The sequence below is a fragment of the Pseudophryne corroboree genome, chromosome 3, assembly GCF_028390025.1.
Source record: "Pseudophryne corroboree isolate aPseCor3 chromosome 3, aPseCor3.hap2, whole genome shotgun sequence".
Classification (NCBI taxonomy): Eukaryota; Metazoa; Chordata; class Amphibia; order Anura; family Myobatrachidae; genus Pseudophryne; species Pseudophryne corroboree.
This window is the reverse complement of record NC_086446.1, coordinates 366,407,009-366,425,437: the sequence shown is the minus strand read 5'-3', so window position 1 is coordinate 366,425,437 and position 18,429 is coordinate 366,407,009. Positions and strand designations below refer to the sequence as shown.

The 18,429-nt window shown below is 44.4% G+C and overlaps 1 protein-coding gene across 3 annotated transcripts in view; it reads right to left on the bottom strand.

Annotated features, from left to right (window-relative positions):
* ABI3 (ABI family member 3) overlaps positions 1-12,472 on the bottom strand; it is a 116,186-nt gene extending 103,714 nt beyond the window's left edge. For 2 of the 3 annotated variants that reach the window (XM_063963553.1, XM_063963554.1), the window contains exons 1-2: positions 12,305-12,472; positions 46-213 (exon numbers count right to left, since the gene is read on the bottom strand). In XM_063963553.1, the coding sequence (XP_063819623.1) occupies positions 46-213; positions 12,305-12,409 (273 nt within the window). In that variant the 5' untranslated portion in view covers positions 12,410-12,472. The remainder of the gene's footprint in view (positions 1-45; positions 214-12,304) is intronic. The other variant, XM_063963555.1, reaches the window with a different exon arrangement.
* Between the last annotated feature and the right edge of the window lie 5,957 nt (positions 12,473-18,429).

The following is an 18,429-nucleotide window of genomic DNA, read 5'->3' as shown; positions in this document are numbered from 1 at the left end:
GTATTATTAATGTCAGCTGGCATAGATATTGGTGTGGTGACTGACCTGAGAGATTAATAGGACTCTTGCCTCCTCTTGCTGCAGTCTCTGGCTCTGTTTCTCCAACATGTCTGATAAATGCTGGGCAGCAGTGCCCACTTGACAGGCCACACTGGCCAGGGTCTGTGTGACTAAAGACATGGTATTCTCCAGAGCTTTATGTTTATCAGGAGCCTGGGAAGACAGGAATGAGACACTTTAAGACCAAACCTAAAAGGCTAGTGGCAGGCAGCAGTGTGATGCTGGTATAACGTGTATGGCCTTCCACAAAACCTGCCAAAACATGTACATTTCGCCAGACAAATTTTTCAAGTGTGGCTCCAACTTGACAGATCTGGTCACTTAATGGCCTCTACTGGTTCATGAGAAATGGGGAAAAGGGCCCTAATTTGCACACCTTAATTAGGTAGTGAGGTGCTACTCTGCTTGAGACTTAGTAAAGTATACAGAGGGAAAAGGTAGCAGGTGCACTATCTCACACTAGCTCAACCTGTAGTAACCAGAGGCACTTAGCATATTCATGAGAAATGGACCAACTTGGAATAGTACCTGAGAGCTGAGCAGAAAAATTTAATTCCTTCACTCAACACAGAATCCGAACTGCTGGATCTGTAAAGTACAGACCCTTGCTTAAGTACTCAAATTGTTTAACGTGGCTGAGATACCAGATCACAGTCAGGATGGCAATAACAGACAAAAATTCATTAGATAAAATGTTTTATTCTTTAATTTAATTATTAAGGTTATTTTCCCTTACCAGTAGGTGAAAGGAGGTAACTGGCAAAGTTTTCCTTCACCAAGTCGGCCCTTAAGGGCTACCCCCTGCCTTAGCACCATTGGTGTGTTAGCCTATTAACACACCTGCTGTAGCTAGTTAAAAAGTATATAGGAATAGTAACCACAGAGGGATATCTGTTCCAAGCCTGCTCTTTCTGGGCTCAGGCTTTGTCCGGTCACTGAGGGATTACAGAAGAATGAAAAGGAGCAGTCTTTGTAGCTCTTCTTTGTTGCCACCGATTTTCCATTCAGTCCACTGGAAGAAGCCACAAACACTTCAATACCAGCCCAGACATACAGTTTGTCGAAAGAAAAAAATGTACTGATAAATGCTGAGATTAAACTTTATTGACCCTACCCGTACCCATCTCTCAAGTACAGGTAGGGGGTGTAAAAATGTTATATATATATATATATATATATATATATGAAGAAATTGTGTAGGTGGTACTGGCGCTACTCCTTTCCTTAAAGCTTGATAAATGTCCTTTTCCCTCCTCTATGGTAACCGGACTTCTTAAAAATGCACTCCCGCGTTATAATGGGGTGGCAGCCCTTTTCTCCCGTGGTTTGATGTTCAGGCTAACCGTTTTAAATCTAAAAGACAAAAAGTGAGAATAGGCGCCTCCTAGTGCATTATCTCACATAAACTGTGACCTCCACCTTTAGTAACACCCCAGTGAATTCAAGGTGTACCTTGGATGGTGGAATTCCAACCACCTAATTGAATCGCATAATACCACGTATCTCAATGTGTAATAGGGATACTTTTCATCACAGTAATCCTGGTGGTAATTCTCCCCGGTTCATACCTTTTGGGCTGTGAATATCTGGACTGTTGGCAGGTAAAGGATAATAGTATATATACTGCATTACTGAGGGCCCAGTGGGTATTATGCGATTCAATTAGGTGGTTGGAATTCCACCATCCAAGGTACACCTTGAATTCACTGGGGTGTTACTAAAGGTGGAGGTCACAGTTTATGTGAGATAATGCACTAGGAGGCGCCTATTCTCACTTTTTGTCTTTTTATATATATATATATATATATATATATATATATATATACACAGTACTGTGCAAAAGTTTTAGGCAGGTGTGGAAAAAATGCTACAAAGTGAAAAGGTTTTCAAAATAGAAGCGTTAAAGTTTATTTTTTTTCAATTAACAAAATGCAAAGTGAACGAACAGAAGTGAAATCTAAATCAAATCAATGGTGTGACCACCCTTTGCCTTCAAAACAGCTTTAATTCTTCTAGGTACACTTGCACAGTTTTTGAAGGAACTCGGCAGGGAGGTTCTCCCAAACATCTTGGAGAACTAACCACAGATCATCTGTGGATGAGGGCTTGTTCAAATCCTTCTGTCTCTTCATGTAATCCCAGACAGACTCAATGGGGGAGATTCAAATGTTTGAAAAGTCAGTTGGGTGTCTGTTTTTTTCCTAATAGACAGGAAAAAACAGATACCCAACCTACTTTTCAAACATTTGAATTCCACCCACTGAATGTTGAAATCAGGGCTCTGTGGGGGCCATATCATCACTTCCAGGACTCCTTGTTCTTCTTCATGCTGAAGATAGTTCTTAATGACATTGGTTGTATGTTTGGGATCTGCAGAATAAATTTGAAGCAAATCAGATGCCTCCCTGATACATGTCATGGCTGTGTCAATTTAAACCTTTGTTTTCTCACACATCTCCCCCACTTTTTAGTTCTTGCTCTGTGAAACATCTGCCTTACACAAGTCCAAAGTCAGTTGCTCTCTCAAGTTAGTCACTGTGTGATGTCCCATTTTTTTGTGGCCATTGGTCTCCACTATGAGAATCTACAGTAGCCCCACTAACTTCTATAGTGGTCAGTGTCAAGGGTACTTACAGACCCCTGTAAATCCACATTGGGAAACAGGAATATGGTTAGCAATCTTCTAGTTATTCTTACCATTAGTTACCCTGCTAAACAGACAAACACAACTAATATAATACCCCCATAGTTATTGATAAAGGGAAAAAAGGACCCCCTGTTTTTTGATCCCCCACACAAGCAGTGCTGCCTCAATACAGCCCCATGGCAGCATATGGGGTGAACTTTTGGTGACCCTGTCAGGCTAGCTGACAGGAGTTTTAGCACCAATGCCCTGGCCAGCAACAGCCCTGACCTGGGAATATTCCTGTCAGATTATTGGGTTTTTGGGTTGCAGGGCAGACTGGCCAGGGTGTGGGCTGTTGCTGGGGTCCTGGGACCCAGTCATCTTCAAGAAGCCCCAAGGGGGATGAGGTCCGGTAGGCTCCTGAGGGGAAATAAAAGGAACAGCCAGGGGGAATGAGGGGAGTGGCACAGATGGGAGTTTACCTGGTGAACCAGAAATGTAGTCACAGGATAGAAGTGCTAGGGGGATCCATCCTATCAAGACCCAGGCTGTGGATGGGCTGCCTGTGCTGCTGCTTGTGGATTATGAAGGGCTGCTGCTAGGCCGTTGGATTGCCTCCGGAAAGACTCACCACTAAAGGTCCCAGAGAGCTGCGCTGAGAGACAAGAGACTCGGGAAGAACCCAACAGGAAGGCCATAGTGGGCAGGTAATGAAAGGGGAGCCTGCAAAGGACCCCGAGAGGACCCCTGCCCTGGTAACCGGATGGTGCCCGCAGGGTCCCCCACAGCAAGACCCTGTTACTGAGGATCCTGGCGGCAGAGACAGGATAAGCAGGCACCGTGGAGGACACCCCACTCACAGGAACAAGGACCGGCGAGGACCCCCATCTGCTGTGTGGAGGATGGCACGGTCAGGAACCCGGAGTGGAGTGGAAGATCCCGATCAGAGAGGCGAGGACACTGCCAGTGGGAGTGAACAGTCACCCGGACCACAGACCCCTGGACAAGAGTGCAACCCATTGCGGTGTGCAGCATTCCAGGCGGCGCTGAAGATAAAATGGAGTTGGAGCCTGTATTGTGTGTAGTCATGTGTCTGAGGGGTAAAATAAGGTCTAGTCCATTTCAGTACCTCACATTCAGTCTTTTGATTTGGCACTGACCTTGGGTGTTACACTAATATTTGCTCTAAGCCAGAAAAATGTAGAGGCATCTTGCCCAGTCATAACGCTTAAGGCAGGCATACACCAAACAATTATCTGGCAGATCATCTGCCAGATCTGACTGGTTGAAATTAAAATCTGGTAATGGATTGAAGCAAATGACAATCAACAATTTGTTCCCAAACACTGGAAAATGTAAAAAATATATTGTTCAGACAAATTGGTTAAATCACGGATTTAACCAAGTTTTATGAACAATAGTTTTTGTCCATTTTCCACTGTTTGGGAACAAATGGTCAAATGCCATTTGCTCTCATCCATTAGCAGGTTTTCATTCTAACCAATCAGATCTGGCAGATGATCCACCAGATAATTGTATGGTGTATGCCTGGCTTAACTCTGTGGTCTGCTAAAACCGCTGGGCATCAGGGATATTCAACTTATCTTTATCAGGACTTTTTGACTTAGTTGCTAGTAAAATAAGTTGTATTCCATACTTAAAATGAGTCTCTATGATCAGGCATAATGTTTCATCTGATAGCCTGAGAGTTCAAAAATAATAAAGAAGTTGCCTATGGGACTAGAACATTTAAATAATGTCAAAGTCCTTTAAATCTGAGGCAGAAAAGTGATTACTGAGAAGAGAAAAAAAGTATATACAATTTAATAAGCTAAGTGATATATTACTGAGATTTGTCAGTGCTAGTTAGCTACTGTTAGGCTCTCTTGTAGAGACTAAATATATTAGTTATCTCTGAAGTGTTGTAACTTTAATAGCCCTCAATGGAGGGATTCACAATACTGCGAGAACCACCAATCAGTGCCTTTCCAGGATAATAATTCCTGTATTGTTCCAAGGGGTGAAGGGGAGAGGAAGAGGAATACAATAGATATTGTGAAAATATTGTAACATTCGGTCACCCTTTACACCAGTCTACTGTTCAAGACTGCAGTAACAGTGCTAATGTAATTTGATACATGATTGTGTCCACCATTCTGCAACAATGTATGGCTGACAAGACAGTTCGTACAAGAGACCAGATAATGAATACACTGTCTCAAGTATTTGTGTCCAAAAAGGCCGTCAGTAAAGTGGAAAAATGTACGGTAAGTATTTTACCAGCTCTTATCACTGCAAACCATGTGCATGTAAAAGCATATATATGGGCAAAAAATGGCAGTACTCTATCCTCTTCAAGGAAAAGAGAAGACAGTGCAGACTTGGTTAACACAGAAAAAATGACCGTTAATTTGCTCCGTGACACTATTGTAATTCCTATCCTTATAAATTGAGAACTGAATTTTAAGCGATTGTTCTCATATAAAACTGTAGAGATTTCTCTCTCTGGAACATGAGGTGCTCATAAGCAATTAGTTCTCAATTGAAATTCCTCTCTGGTTCGTATACTAGGACTATTATATATCGGCACATCAGGATTGATTTTTCCTCTGGTTCATATATCCAGCCCGTTTCATACAGGCACTTTTAATTAAAAGTAAATGAACTTTAGGTATTGTACTCTATCCCAACCAGAAAATTATAAAGTGGCTTTTAGGTGTGGTATATTTAAAATGTTAAGTTCGAATTACCATACAGGTCTCTGTGAAGTTATTATAAGTTACATATAACACATCCATACAATGCCATTTTTAGAGTGCATCAATTGAGAAGTGGAAAAGAGCCCTAGGTGTGTGGAAACAGGTTCCCTTTCTACTGTATACTGTATAATCATTTCAAAAGAGTGCGCCACACACTAAGCCCTTCTTTTAGTGATAGGCCCACTAGTGGCTAACACTAATAACCTCTAGAAAAAAACATTGTAACCCAGCTTAGTGGCGCACCTCCAACCCAAATTTATTTAATTAAGGGCCTTCTTCGGTCCTGACTACTGCTTTCCTGATTGGTTGGTTTCACATAAATACCTTTTAAGTAATCTTTTTATACCTGTGCAGTGTCCTTCAGACTTTTGTCCTTTCCCCAAGATAGTAAAATAAGTTCACAGCACTGGTATTGCCAAAGTGGAGAATCAAGCAGCCCCCAATCCAGTGTCTCTTCCTCTGTTAAATCAAAACACTCTACCAAGCTTTCCAACTGTCAAAGAAGAATCCTCCTGGAACTAAGCTTTCATATTTTTCTGCTTGTTGACTCCCTTGCTAGTGCTGAATCGAGTCTAGGCTTCTAAGAAGTACTCCCAGAGATACATAGATTTTTTTGAAAATAAATGGCAGAAACAGCTTTTGGTACTGCAGATTCAGTGGGCCCAATGCTATATGACCTCTAGTCAGGGCGGATTAAAGCTTTAGGGGCCCAGGGGTAATGACTTTATCCGGGCTTCACCCACTCTGTGGAATGCCCTCCCATGCACAGTAAGACTCGCCTCTAGTCTCCAAACCTTTAAACGTTCCCTGAAAACTCACCTCTTTAGACAAGCCTATCAAATTCCAGACCCACCCACATAACCTTCAATGCTTCCCTATCTAATTACATCCTCTGTAGAGTATTCATAACATCACATATCTTGTCTTTCTTTAGTCTCACACCCTCCAGACACTTGGCCAACTTTGCGGGGTATCCTCATACAACCCATTAAGAACCTAGCAATCTGGTGGACCATTATGCAATAGATAGCATCTATCCTTGTGTATCTATGCCTATTTCCCTATAGATTGTAAGCTAGCGAGCAGGGCCTTCCTACCTCTATGTCTGTCTGTTTTACCCAGTTTTGTTCTATTACTGTTGTTCCAATTGTAAATAAATAATAAATAATTAAGTTGTGAGGGCCCCAATAAAAAGATTATATAATAAGATTGCCAAACACCCCAGAGCACATCCCCCCTCCTGTGTGTAAACACTTCTGGGCATATGAGGATAGGTGGACTCTATATATATAATTATATATTATATATCTGCAGATCAAGAAGAAGTCCTAAGGACGAAACACGTTGGGCTTTTGCTCTATGACCTCCTGCTAACTAAGTTAAGATCCTATTTTGCTCTTATCTTGATTTTTTATATTTGTGTTGTATTTCATTTAGTTGTATTTTAAATATATCATAGACTCTGTTTTAATAATAAAAATTTCCCGTAAAATTTTTATTTAGATTACCTACACTTTTTCCTTAGACTTGTTCGGTAACAAATACCATCCATTCCAAACTGAGACACCAGTGGTAGCTAGAACCCTTATCCCCAATTGATATATATATATATATATATATATATATATATACACATACATACATATATACATATATATATATAAGAACACAATGTGTGTGTGTGTCTGTGTGTGTGTATATTTCTTGGTTGTTAGTCCGACACTCCACTTACATATACACATATATACACATATCTAAGGAGGGAATGCATACTTTTTACCAGCGGCCGAGATTCCAGCTGTCATGATCCCTACAGCGGGCACCAGTGTGGCCACCAGTATGCTGTCAGCGGGGCGAGTGGTAGAAAGTCCCTTGCGGTCTCGCCATGCTGCAGACACGTAGTAGACACCCATAGAGAGAGAAAAGCCTGTGGTGCCAGTATTCCGGCATTGTGACCACCGGGATCCCAACAGGCGGTCTAGTGATTGCCTCCCCTAAGGATGGTTAGGTGGGCACAGCATAGGGAGCAACAGACCCTCCCAGCATACGGAATACTGCAGCAGCGTCCAACACAACCTCTATCCTGTTGCCACCCTCCCCCAGCACACTCACCAGAAATCATCATAGACTCCTGTCAACAGAGCAGCAGAGGCCGGCACCCCCTCACCTGTACCAGTCAGCATGAATGCCGGAACGTTCTCCTCTTCGTCTCCACAGAATAGCGGAAGTGGTGGTGGGCTGGACAACACCCCCCCTCCTGACCCCTTCTAGCAGTACACACACACAGCAGCAGTCTGTGCCGATGCTCAGCGGCAAATATGCGCTCACGGGGTGCCAACCAGTAGAATAAAAATAGGAACCTACAGTAGTTACGCCAGTGAGTGGGGACCCCTAATGTGTGGGAGCCCAGGGACGAATGCCCCTGTCGTCCATCCTATAATCCGGCCCTGCCTCTAGTATCCTATGAGAGCAGTGTCACTCTTTTCTGTTCCTGAGGGGAAACCCTTTAAAGTGGGACTGGCAAACCTTACTCTCAGAGGGACTAGGACTCACTCTGTAAGCTATCTGGTTAACACCCTTTACTGCTTTTCCCATGGGTCTGGTGCCTACCCACTTCGTTCCACGCTTAGTGGGGCTCAAATGTTTCATAACATGGCCTGGTCTACCACTGCTATGCAGATGATACACAACTGTACTTGTCCTTTGCTCCGGGCACTGATAACCCAATAGCAACCCTAAATGGCTGTCTAGCTGAACTACAGGAGTGGATGAGCGCCAGTTGGCTGCGACTGAACCCGGATAAAACAGAGGTCCTTATGATACGACCGCAACATCAAAGGACAAGACTGCAGCATAGCCAACCAACTGGACTTACACTCGGGGATTCAGAATTACAGACCAGTGATCTTGTGCGGAATCTTGGCGTTGTCCTGGATGGTGGCTTGACACTTAAACATCAGATATCAGCCACAATCAAATCCTCATTCTTTCACCTGAGGAACATAGCCAGAATCAAGCACTTAATTCCCTCAGATGATATGCCAAAAGTCATACATGCATTTGTATCATCTCGTTTAGACTACTGTAATGCCCTCTACCTTGGTCTACCAGCAAAAGAATTGCAGCGCTTACAGCTGGTGCAAAACACAGCTGCCAGGCTATGAAACCAACCAGCCCCGTTCTAGCCACATAACACCCATCCTCTACTCCCTTCACTGGCTGCCTGTACGATGGCGAATCATCTTCAAGATTGGCTTACTGAGTTTCAAAGCATTACATGACCAAGGCCCAAGGTACCTGAAACAGCTTCTGACCCCATACTGCCCCACTCGATTACTGCGATCTGTAGAGGAAGGACTTTTAGCAGTACCTAGAATCTACCGTAATTCATCTGGGGGTCGAGCTTTTAGTCATGCGGCTCCGACTCTATGGAACTCACTTCCCCGCACAGTGCGAGAGGCCCCAACTATAGAATCCTTCAAAAGTAGACTCAAGACTTTTCTGTTTACTCAAGCATTTCCATAATGTCCCTTTTAGTATCTTCATGCTTCTGTATTTTATGAAAATGTACTTCATTATTTTCTGTACTATATTATTCTATGTATCTGTTAAGCGCCTTGAGTCCTATTGGAGAAAGAGCGCTATATAAATAAAATTATTATTATTATTATAACTACAGGTAGGGTGGACATAGACTCACCCCACTGACATCTGTTATGTCACATTTACATTTCTACGTGGGACTAGGATCTATTCCAAGTGCTGTGGTGTTGAGTCCTACCATTAGTTTTCTGCTTCTATGGCATTCAAGTTTTCATTGCAGATCTGATCTGCTCTCACTACCAGGGCTACATTTGTATTGTACCCCAATTCCCATGCACATATGCATATACCCATGCAAAGCATGTAGAAGTTATAGCTGGTGAAAACCAACTAATTTTACTGCAAGCAGGGGTCATTGCCAATAGCAGAACTACTGCTAACTTGAAAACCTTGATGAATAGAGCAACACCAATTTTTCTTGTGAAATCTCAACCATTGATAATAACTCTATATTAGGCGCACAACGGTACCTAGCCCACTCTATGAAAAGAGCATCTCAAGGCACCACAATAAAAAAAAAAAAAATTGGCACTCTAGCAGTAACTCATGTTTAATGCCACACTGAGAATGTGCCATAAAAATAGGCTCTAGGCATAGGCGTGTGCAGCACATTTTATTAGGGGGTGCACCATCAGAGGGGTGTGTCTAGCACTGCCTTTTGGGCGTGTCTAGCACCATCTATTGATTGTCAATGCAATATAAAATGTCTACCCTTGTACCAATCCTAATAAAGCAGATACATTGTCAGATGTTGTGGTGTGCACCAAACAAACACCCCTGATGGCATTCACTGCAATTACACTGCTCCTCCTCAGCCTGGTCTGGCTCCCCCTCTCTTTCCCCTGCAAGCTGCAGCAGCTTACTTACAAGTCAGTCACTCACTGACACTGACAGTCACAGACTAGTACTGCTGCTGCTGGAAAAACGAGTGACGTGTCAATGTTGCTGCCAACCACCTGCCAGTATTGAATTTGTCTTCCTAAGAGGAACGCTGGCTGCATGCTGATCCTCATCAGTGGCTGACGTTGGCATAGCATAGAAGGAGAGAGGTGGGCGTGTGGCGGGTGTGACGAGTGGGCGTGAGAGCAGCATTACATAATCACGTCACATCACGCTGTTTTTGTACATGGAGGTGGAGCCGGGAGTTTGAAAGCCGGTGGCAGTGGCACCCTTGATTAACTCAGTAATGCAGTCCTGACAGGGTGCAGCGCAGAGGGGTCAGTAATCAGCCTGCTCGGCGATCGCTGCATCAGGCATGTGAGATCGGGGTGCCAGACATTAGGGGGTGCCTGTGCGCACCAGGCACCCCCCCTGTGCACACCTATGGCTCTAGGGCACATAAATAACTCTGACTTCATAAAATGACATTTACACTGTGGGAAGGCACATATTTCTGCAGATTATATGACCATTATTTTCTTAACCTATTTAAGTGATGTTTTATTGAACACCAGTCAAACACTTTAATGTTATGCTGGCTGTCTTAAAGTAAAAATCTGCTATGCGTTAAAGGAGAGTGCCTTTATAACATTTATGTTGGTAAACTGTGATGCCAGAAAACAAGATAAAGTTGTGTTCCCAAATAGTTTTAACTGTATCAACAATGGTGTTCCATCTATAAAATTGACTCATACTGAATCAGCTTGTATAACACTGCCTACCATCTATATTCTAACAATAATTAAAACTGGGAGATCAAGGTGACCTGAAGTTTACGCTGACATAAAAATTCACCCTGTTCTTTGTTTTAAGTACAAATAAGGTAAAATAATTATGGGAACCTCTTTGCTCTCCTGCCATTAAGTAGGAGTTTAACTATGGGAAAAGAATTGCTGTGGCTTAAAGATTTTGGGTGGGTAAAACTGTTTTGGGAAACCAGGGACTAATTTCAGCCCTAATTGTTGCACAGTGGTTAGAATAAGTCAGTGGGGCCTGGTGTTTGAGCCAGACCAGGCGATTTCTGTATAAAGTATGTATGCTCTACCTGTGCTTATGTAGGTTTCCTCAGGGTTCCTACTTCCTATGCCCTGGAGTTCTTATGTGCCCCCCTTCCCATATCTTTATGTTTCACCTCAACTTGAGTGGAGCTAGAGGTTGGCTGCATCATCTATTCTTGGGGTGTGTTGATGGGCAGTGAGCTCTTAGCTCATTGTCACAATCTCAGATCTTCACCAATATGTGGGAACAGCAGCTATCTGATGAGAAGTGGATTGCCTTCCCTTCACATATTAATGACACAGAGGGGCATATTTATTAATGAAAATTGTGGCCAGTACCTGCAAATTTTAAAGAGTTCCAGGATTTAATAGGGGTGGGTGGGGGAGGGGGGGGGGGGGGGGGATCACAGCAGATATTTCCTATGGGATCACTGGGAAATTGGCACACAACAGAGCAGTGCGAGTATAAAGTGTCAGGGAGGTAACACTGGTAACTATTGTGATCTGTAGCCTGATATCTGCTGCGGTCCCCTGTACTAAATATAAAATGGGTGTTTTTAGGGGACATACTGCAAATATTAATTAATAACCCCCTATGTTAGTTAATTGCCTTCTGACTGAACTGAGCCTGGTGTGTGTGTACCTGTTGTAAGGAAATTTGACAAAATGTAGATTGTAGTTTATTGGATAAGGCACTTATGTACATGTATAGCTTCAGCTTTCAAGCTTCTGTCTATAGAGTGTAATAGTAGTAGTAGTAGTAGTAGTAGTAGTAGTAGTAGTAGTAGTAGTAGTAATAATCAAAATATGTTGTCAAGTTGACCTATTTTAAAACTTGACACCTTATTACAGCCAAGTAAAAATATAGGTTGGGCTCTTTGCTGTTTTCGCTACCCAAGGTACTCTTTAAGACAGACTACATGTGAATTGAGCTTGGTGAAAACAAAGTTACACCTTACCATTACACAGTTAGCTGTGCCTGTCTGTGCATGTACCTGTACCATAGGTGGTTTCATAAGCTAATCCTGGACTATAGTAGTTATTGTTATCTCCCCAACTGCTAAGTCAATGCTCCCATTATTCCTATGGCAGGAATTGTGTGGAACCTTTTCTTCCAGGGACACATAGCCACTGCACAGCTAAGTGTATCATGTGTGAATGTATGATTGTGTCTCGACAGTTGTTGGAGCTCTACATTTGTCATATCATCTTTCCTAATGAAAAAAATCTTTCACGCATCAATTCTTGTTACACATCCAGCCCAATATTGCTCAGACAGTCTAGTTTTCAAGCGTATCCCTCTAGCTTTGCTCTCTTACCTCCATGTAGTTCTTCTCACAGTAATCAGCAACATTATACAGGTTTTGGTAGCTGTCTCTTAGAGCTTGTCTTGTTGTAGAAATTTCTATGTTGCTGTCTGTCATTGCCTGTCTTTTTACTGAAACATCTGGTGCATCATGTCAGCCTTTCTGCATCTGTGCCTTGCTGAAAGTGACATACAGTGTGAATGTGAGCAAGAGACTGTGAGATTCTGAGACACTTCCTCAAACGAAACCACAATGTGCTGAGTGCTGACACCAAGACATAGGCTAAGAGACTGTCTCAGGCTGCTCCTGAGCTCCCCTCTCTGTCTCTCATACATCCTGTAACATGTTTCACAGCACTTTCTTAGATTCCACGGAACAAAATATCTAGACTGTTTGTGTGTAATACAGGTTGTGACTAGAATATAGGTGGTCATTCCGAGTTGTTCGCTCATTGCCGATTTTCGCTATGCTGCAATTTGTAGCTAAATGCGCATGCGCATAGTACGCAGAGCGCATGCGCTAAGTTATTCAACACAAAACTTAGTAGATTTGCTGGTGTTCGTGCGGCGCTTTTCAGTCGCACTGCTGATCGGTGAATGATTGACAGGAAAGGGGCGTTTCTGGGTGGTAACTGAGCGTTTTCCGGGAGTGTGCTAAAAAACGCAGGCGTGTCAGGGAAAAACGCGGGAGTGTCTTTAGAAACGGGGGAGTAGCTGGCCAAACGCAGGGCGTGTTTGTGACGTCAAACCAGGAACTAAACGGACTGAGCTGATCACAATCTGTGAGTAGGTCTGGAGCTACTCAGAAACTGCAAGAAAATATTTAGTAGCAGTTCTGCCACTCTTTCATTCGCTATTCTGCTAAGCTAAGATACACTCCCAGAGGGCGGCGGCCTAGCGTTTGCAATGCTGCTAAAAGCAGCTAGCGAGTGAACAACTCGGAATGACCACCATAATTCACTCTTATAAGAATGTTAGAATGTCAACATTTCCAACATCATAATTGTTGACATTATGAATTTCGACATTGTTGTTGTTCACCTTTGTGAGCTAGGAAGGCTGTGCTGTGTTTCCTTACGGTCCTCCTCTACTGACATCTGGCGACTGGCACAGCTGGATGGCGATAGTGCTATGGGATTTGTTATCGCAGTTTTAACATAGGTCATAATATGCGCATTCCATACGTCCAGCGCCACTTTTCTTGCGGCTATGGTCGTGTACTTTAGTAAATTGTCTGTGTAGTGCCTACAATTTGTTAATGACTTGTTGCTGGGTTTTCTGGATGCCTCTTTCTGCCAGCATAAGGGATATGTTCTTGTAGACGATAGCATTCTTAACTGTTCCAGTCACCTGCCTTCTCATTTCTTCCTCTCCCAGAATATTAAGCAGCTCTTTTATCTCTGTGTCTGCCAGGTATGGCTAGCCATATTGCTTTGCTGGAGCTTCTGCTGCTGTACAGTGTCTGTTTGTTTGGAAGCTGCTGCAATAAATATCTGTATGTGCCCAGCGTGACTTCAGAGCGTCTGTTTGTTTGCTGCCTCAATGCCTGCATGTGCCCAGCGGAGTGTATTTCTGCAAGCTGCTGCAATAGCTGTGCCCAGCATGTCTCTCAGCGTGTCAACTCTGCGTTTAAAAGCTGCTGCGATGGCTGCATGTGTCCAGCGTGTCTCCCAGGGATGACATCATCTTCCTGTGCCCCAGAAGCACCAATCAGCGTCTCAGAGCGTTACTCGGGTCTGAAAACACGGGTAATAACCGTTTCCACTGCGCAACTACCTGGGTCATTACCGTGTTCAACCCAGGTAGCTATCCGGGTAGGATTCCAGGGTCATTCAACCCGTGTTGAGCCATTTCCACTTACTAAAAACCCGTGTCAATGTGCGCCCCTGTGCAAAAACATGGGTAAATTTAACTAGTGGAAAAGGGGTATTACAAATTCTGAAGGCCTCCCTGCACATCGGTCTCTCATAGTGAAATATGTTAAGTGGCCAGTTGCACTTGCTGACCTATAGTATCACAGTACCACACTACGGTCTAGAGAACCCAATCCACCCAGTCAATTAGCATGAAGAGTCAGACTCATACTAGTGTGGAGATGTGTATCGGCGCTGGGATGGTGTGTCCGCTCCCAGAGCTGAACTCCCAGCAGAATGCAGACTGTGTCCCCTGTAGGGCACCGAGTTGGGCAGCGCTGGGACAGTGTGTCTGTCCCCAGCGCCTGTCAGTATGCGATGGTGGGTGTCCGGTACCGGGACCGGGCATTGGTTCCTTGCACCGGCCAGACCAGACGCGGTGACAGACAGTGCCGAGGTAGTGGCGCTTAAAATCTGGTGCTGGTTCGGTAGACAATTGGAAGTGCCGCCAGCGGCCTTTCAAAACTGGCACCCTCCGTGAGCCAATCATGGCTCGCGGAGTGGCAGCCAATGGTAAGTGGCCACGGTGAGCGAATCAAAGCTCACCGCATCGCACCTGGCCCCGCCCCAGATGCCGCCGGGACCATGAGGAAGCAGACCACACAGAAGAGCGGTGAAGAGCCAGGCGGCGCCGGAAGAAGAGGATGCTGCAGGAAGAGCTCCGGTGGCCGCTGAAGAGGCCAGAAGACGTCAGCCTCCAGAAAGAAGATGTGGAGCTGTGGCTGGGCATGGAGAAGCGACGGTGGTGCTGCTGGCCAGGACGGGCCAGTGGCAGAAGACTGAGGCGCGGACCGGAGAGGCCACCAGGGGAGGAAAGAAGAAGAGCTAATGAAGCTCCCCCCCCTGCTGCCTCTCCCACCAGGACAGGTAGGCCCTCGGTGAGGGCACCTGTCAACCCCCACTTCCTAGACCACCAGGGTTCGGGCACTAGGCCGTGGGTACATTCAGGCCTCAGGCCTATGAGGCATGATAGGCGGGCACTGGGCCCGTGGCCATAATCTGGCAATAGGCCTGTGGGGACCAGTAAAGGGCATTAGGCCCTAGTTCCAGTAAACCCCCCTGCCCCCCGTCGGGTATATAAGGTGACCCTGGAAATTAGGCCCAGGTCACCCAACCGGCCGCATGTTAGGCCTATGCGACATTAGGGGGCACTAGGCCCAGTACAATACAGTGCCCCTTGCAAGGTTCTGGGAGATAGACCCAATTAAGCAGCAAGGGCAAGTGGGTAGGCTGTACGGCGCTCAATCCTCAGTTATCTAAAGTAGGTTTTCCCCTGTGTGGAGGAGCAGTCCAGCTCCACACTCATAGCCACAATAGCACTAGGAGATAGGGATTTAAAGGGACAGCACTGTTTAATCTTGTACTGTACCAGTGAATTTTGGTTACGTGCAGGGCGGAGCTTGTTATAGTTGTGTTTAGAGTTTGTTGCACCACACACACAGAGTTAGTTGGAGGGCTCTGTTGTTGAAGTTAGTGTGGTGGTGTACACTAGGCTAGGCCCTGCACGCTAGTGTGGTTCTTATCTACTTTGTCAAAGTCAGAAAAATATCATGCTACACGTTGCCATATATTCACCTCATGCGCGTGCCTGCTGCACGTGCACATTCTCTCCCGTGCGTGCGGATATACGCAGCCGCGTGATGGCACCTCGGCCATGCGCTCGAGCGCGTGGTATGTGCATTTACAGTAGAGTTTGTGTGCGTCTAGCGGGCGACTCAATCGTTTAATAATAGAACCAAATAGCATGTTTTATAGATAATGTTCCCATTAATAATGACTGTAACTTTGTTTAATGTAAATGGTCGCTGGACAGAGGAATTCCTCTTTGTATGGTACGAAGGGTCAGACAGGGTTTGAGCAGTTGTGTTTGGTACCTAACTAAAGAACATTTTAATAGCAACAATCCGGTGTTGGTTAGGTAAAGATTAATCGCTCCTGCGTATAGTTATTGCCATTAGTAGATTCTGGACATTTCATATATTTGCGATTCATTACCAATGCGGCGGGAATCTTCAGATTCCCTCCCACTTGAGCAGTTTGATATAGTCACAGCCCACCTGTTCAAACTAACCTATGACCTTTTGTTATGATGCGAGGAGACATTCCTGTGTCCAATGAACAATGAGATTATAGGTCCCTTTGTAGTATACTGTACTCAGTGTATATAAGATCAGCCAGCCTGGGCAGCTCTCTCTCACTCCACAAACGGTTTTCATATTGACTAACTCGGAGCTGGTACCAGGCTGCGCAGCGATCATTCCCAGTGTGTGTGTAAGTAATTCTCTGCAAACCAACTTATTCTCTGTGTGTATTGGCCATTCCCTTTCTCTCTGTTATAGTATAAGATTGTAACGTTATTGTATATTTCTGTCTAGATAATCTGTTAGAATTATATGTTAGTCTGTAGTGTATGACTTGTGAACTGTTTACCTTTTGCGATATAACTTAAAAGCTTGTTAGTAAAGGTGTTGGATCCTTAGCACGGTATCGTGTGTTCATTACATTACAGTGGGTAATAGGAGCGTCTCGATCGCTCACACAGCTTTAGTGTTAATCAGGTTAAGCAGCGTTATATCGCTACAGTGTTTCAGTACAAGGTTTACAGTATAAGAGTATCCTTTCTGTGTGTTACATTCAAGGTTTACTGATTGTCATCCTGTGAGCATCTGCGCCGCTCGTGATCTCCTCGTGGTCTCGAGCGTCCGCTACGCTGGTAGCGTAGCATTACGGTAGTCGCTCACCTATAGCGTGCTCGACACCACGCATTAAGCTGTGAGCGAGCGTGCCGCACGTGCGTCTCGATCACGGCCGAGCGTATGCTACGCTAAGTGCGTACCCTTACGGTACCCCATACGCCAATTGCGTACTGTGTCTCTTACTCATTATTGTGAAGGTTATAAGGTAATCAAATCAGCATTATCAATTGGCGGCTCGTCCGTCCTCCACATATCCGCACTAGCGAAAACAAACGTTATCCGTCAGCAAGGGCGGGAAGGGAGTATCCCTTCGTATCGGGATACAGTAGTGCTGGCTAGATAAGCGTCTGTTTCGCTACGTGAAGGAGTGCTGGTGGAATCCGGAACTGGAGGTAAGAACAATACGCTAGTGTCTTTTAAAACTGTTTATTTCTGTTTTGCGTACACACGCACGCACACACCTGTATTTCTTTTCACTTGTGTATTTTCACATATCACTTTCCTGGTTGCCATTTCACAATTGATAACGTGCTGAGAAAGATTTGTTGCTATTGGTAGTTAAAGAGTAAAAATAATACGTTAAGGAGTAATTTGTAATACACGCGCACGGCTTGCCTAAAATATAAGGAAGTTTGGTGTGGTGTTCAGTAGATGATTACAGTTAAAGATCATCTACATTGATATAAACGTGTTAAAATTGTATTTCTGTGGATATACCTGGCTGGCGTACACGTGTCTCTAACAAAGGGCGGGACTAGGGTACGCGACGCAAGGGCCGACGCACGGAGCGTATACTACGCAACGGAGCGTCTGGGTACGCCCACATAATACAAATCACACGATAGTATTGTTTTAATTAGGCGATAAGGAGGCAACGCGAAAATAGCGCAAATCGATCTCAGTGTCCAAAATTTTAAGCTAATAGATCCTTCTCTAGTTGTAACTCCTCGGGATTAGCCTGCAATACTGAATGAAAGGGATTTCTGCGCAGAAACGAAAGTAAAGAGTACATGAGGTGAAAGAGTGTGTATACATATATATAAGTTTCTAATTTTTGGGGTTTGACCCAAGGAAATCATCGAGTTCTCGTAAATTACATACGTGTAAGTGACTGCATGGTGGCTTGGGAGGCATCCCTTGTTAAACATTTAAAAAAAGAGCATTAGAGTATAGCAGACCAGGAGGTCTACTGTAGCGCAGACCAGGAGGTCCAAACAGACCAGGAGGTCCAGGTACAGCAGACTAAGAAGTCCGCTATAGATAAAGAGTAAAGGAGCACAACACCAGAAAGGGTTGGTGCGGTACCCATCTAGGCCATTAAGCTAAGGCTGAAGGAATTCGCAGTCACAATTTTCGATTCCACTGGTCGCTCCGCACATAAGATGAGTTGCTTATGTGCAGAACGATTGTACCGCACGTAATTGTGTGCATTAGTTAGTAACTTGACCCAGTACCATTTGCGTACGCTAGAGGGGTCATAAACGCTATTTGTACATTCTAACGTGATTTGTGTAATTTTTTTTTATTTT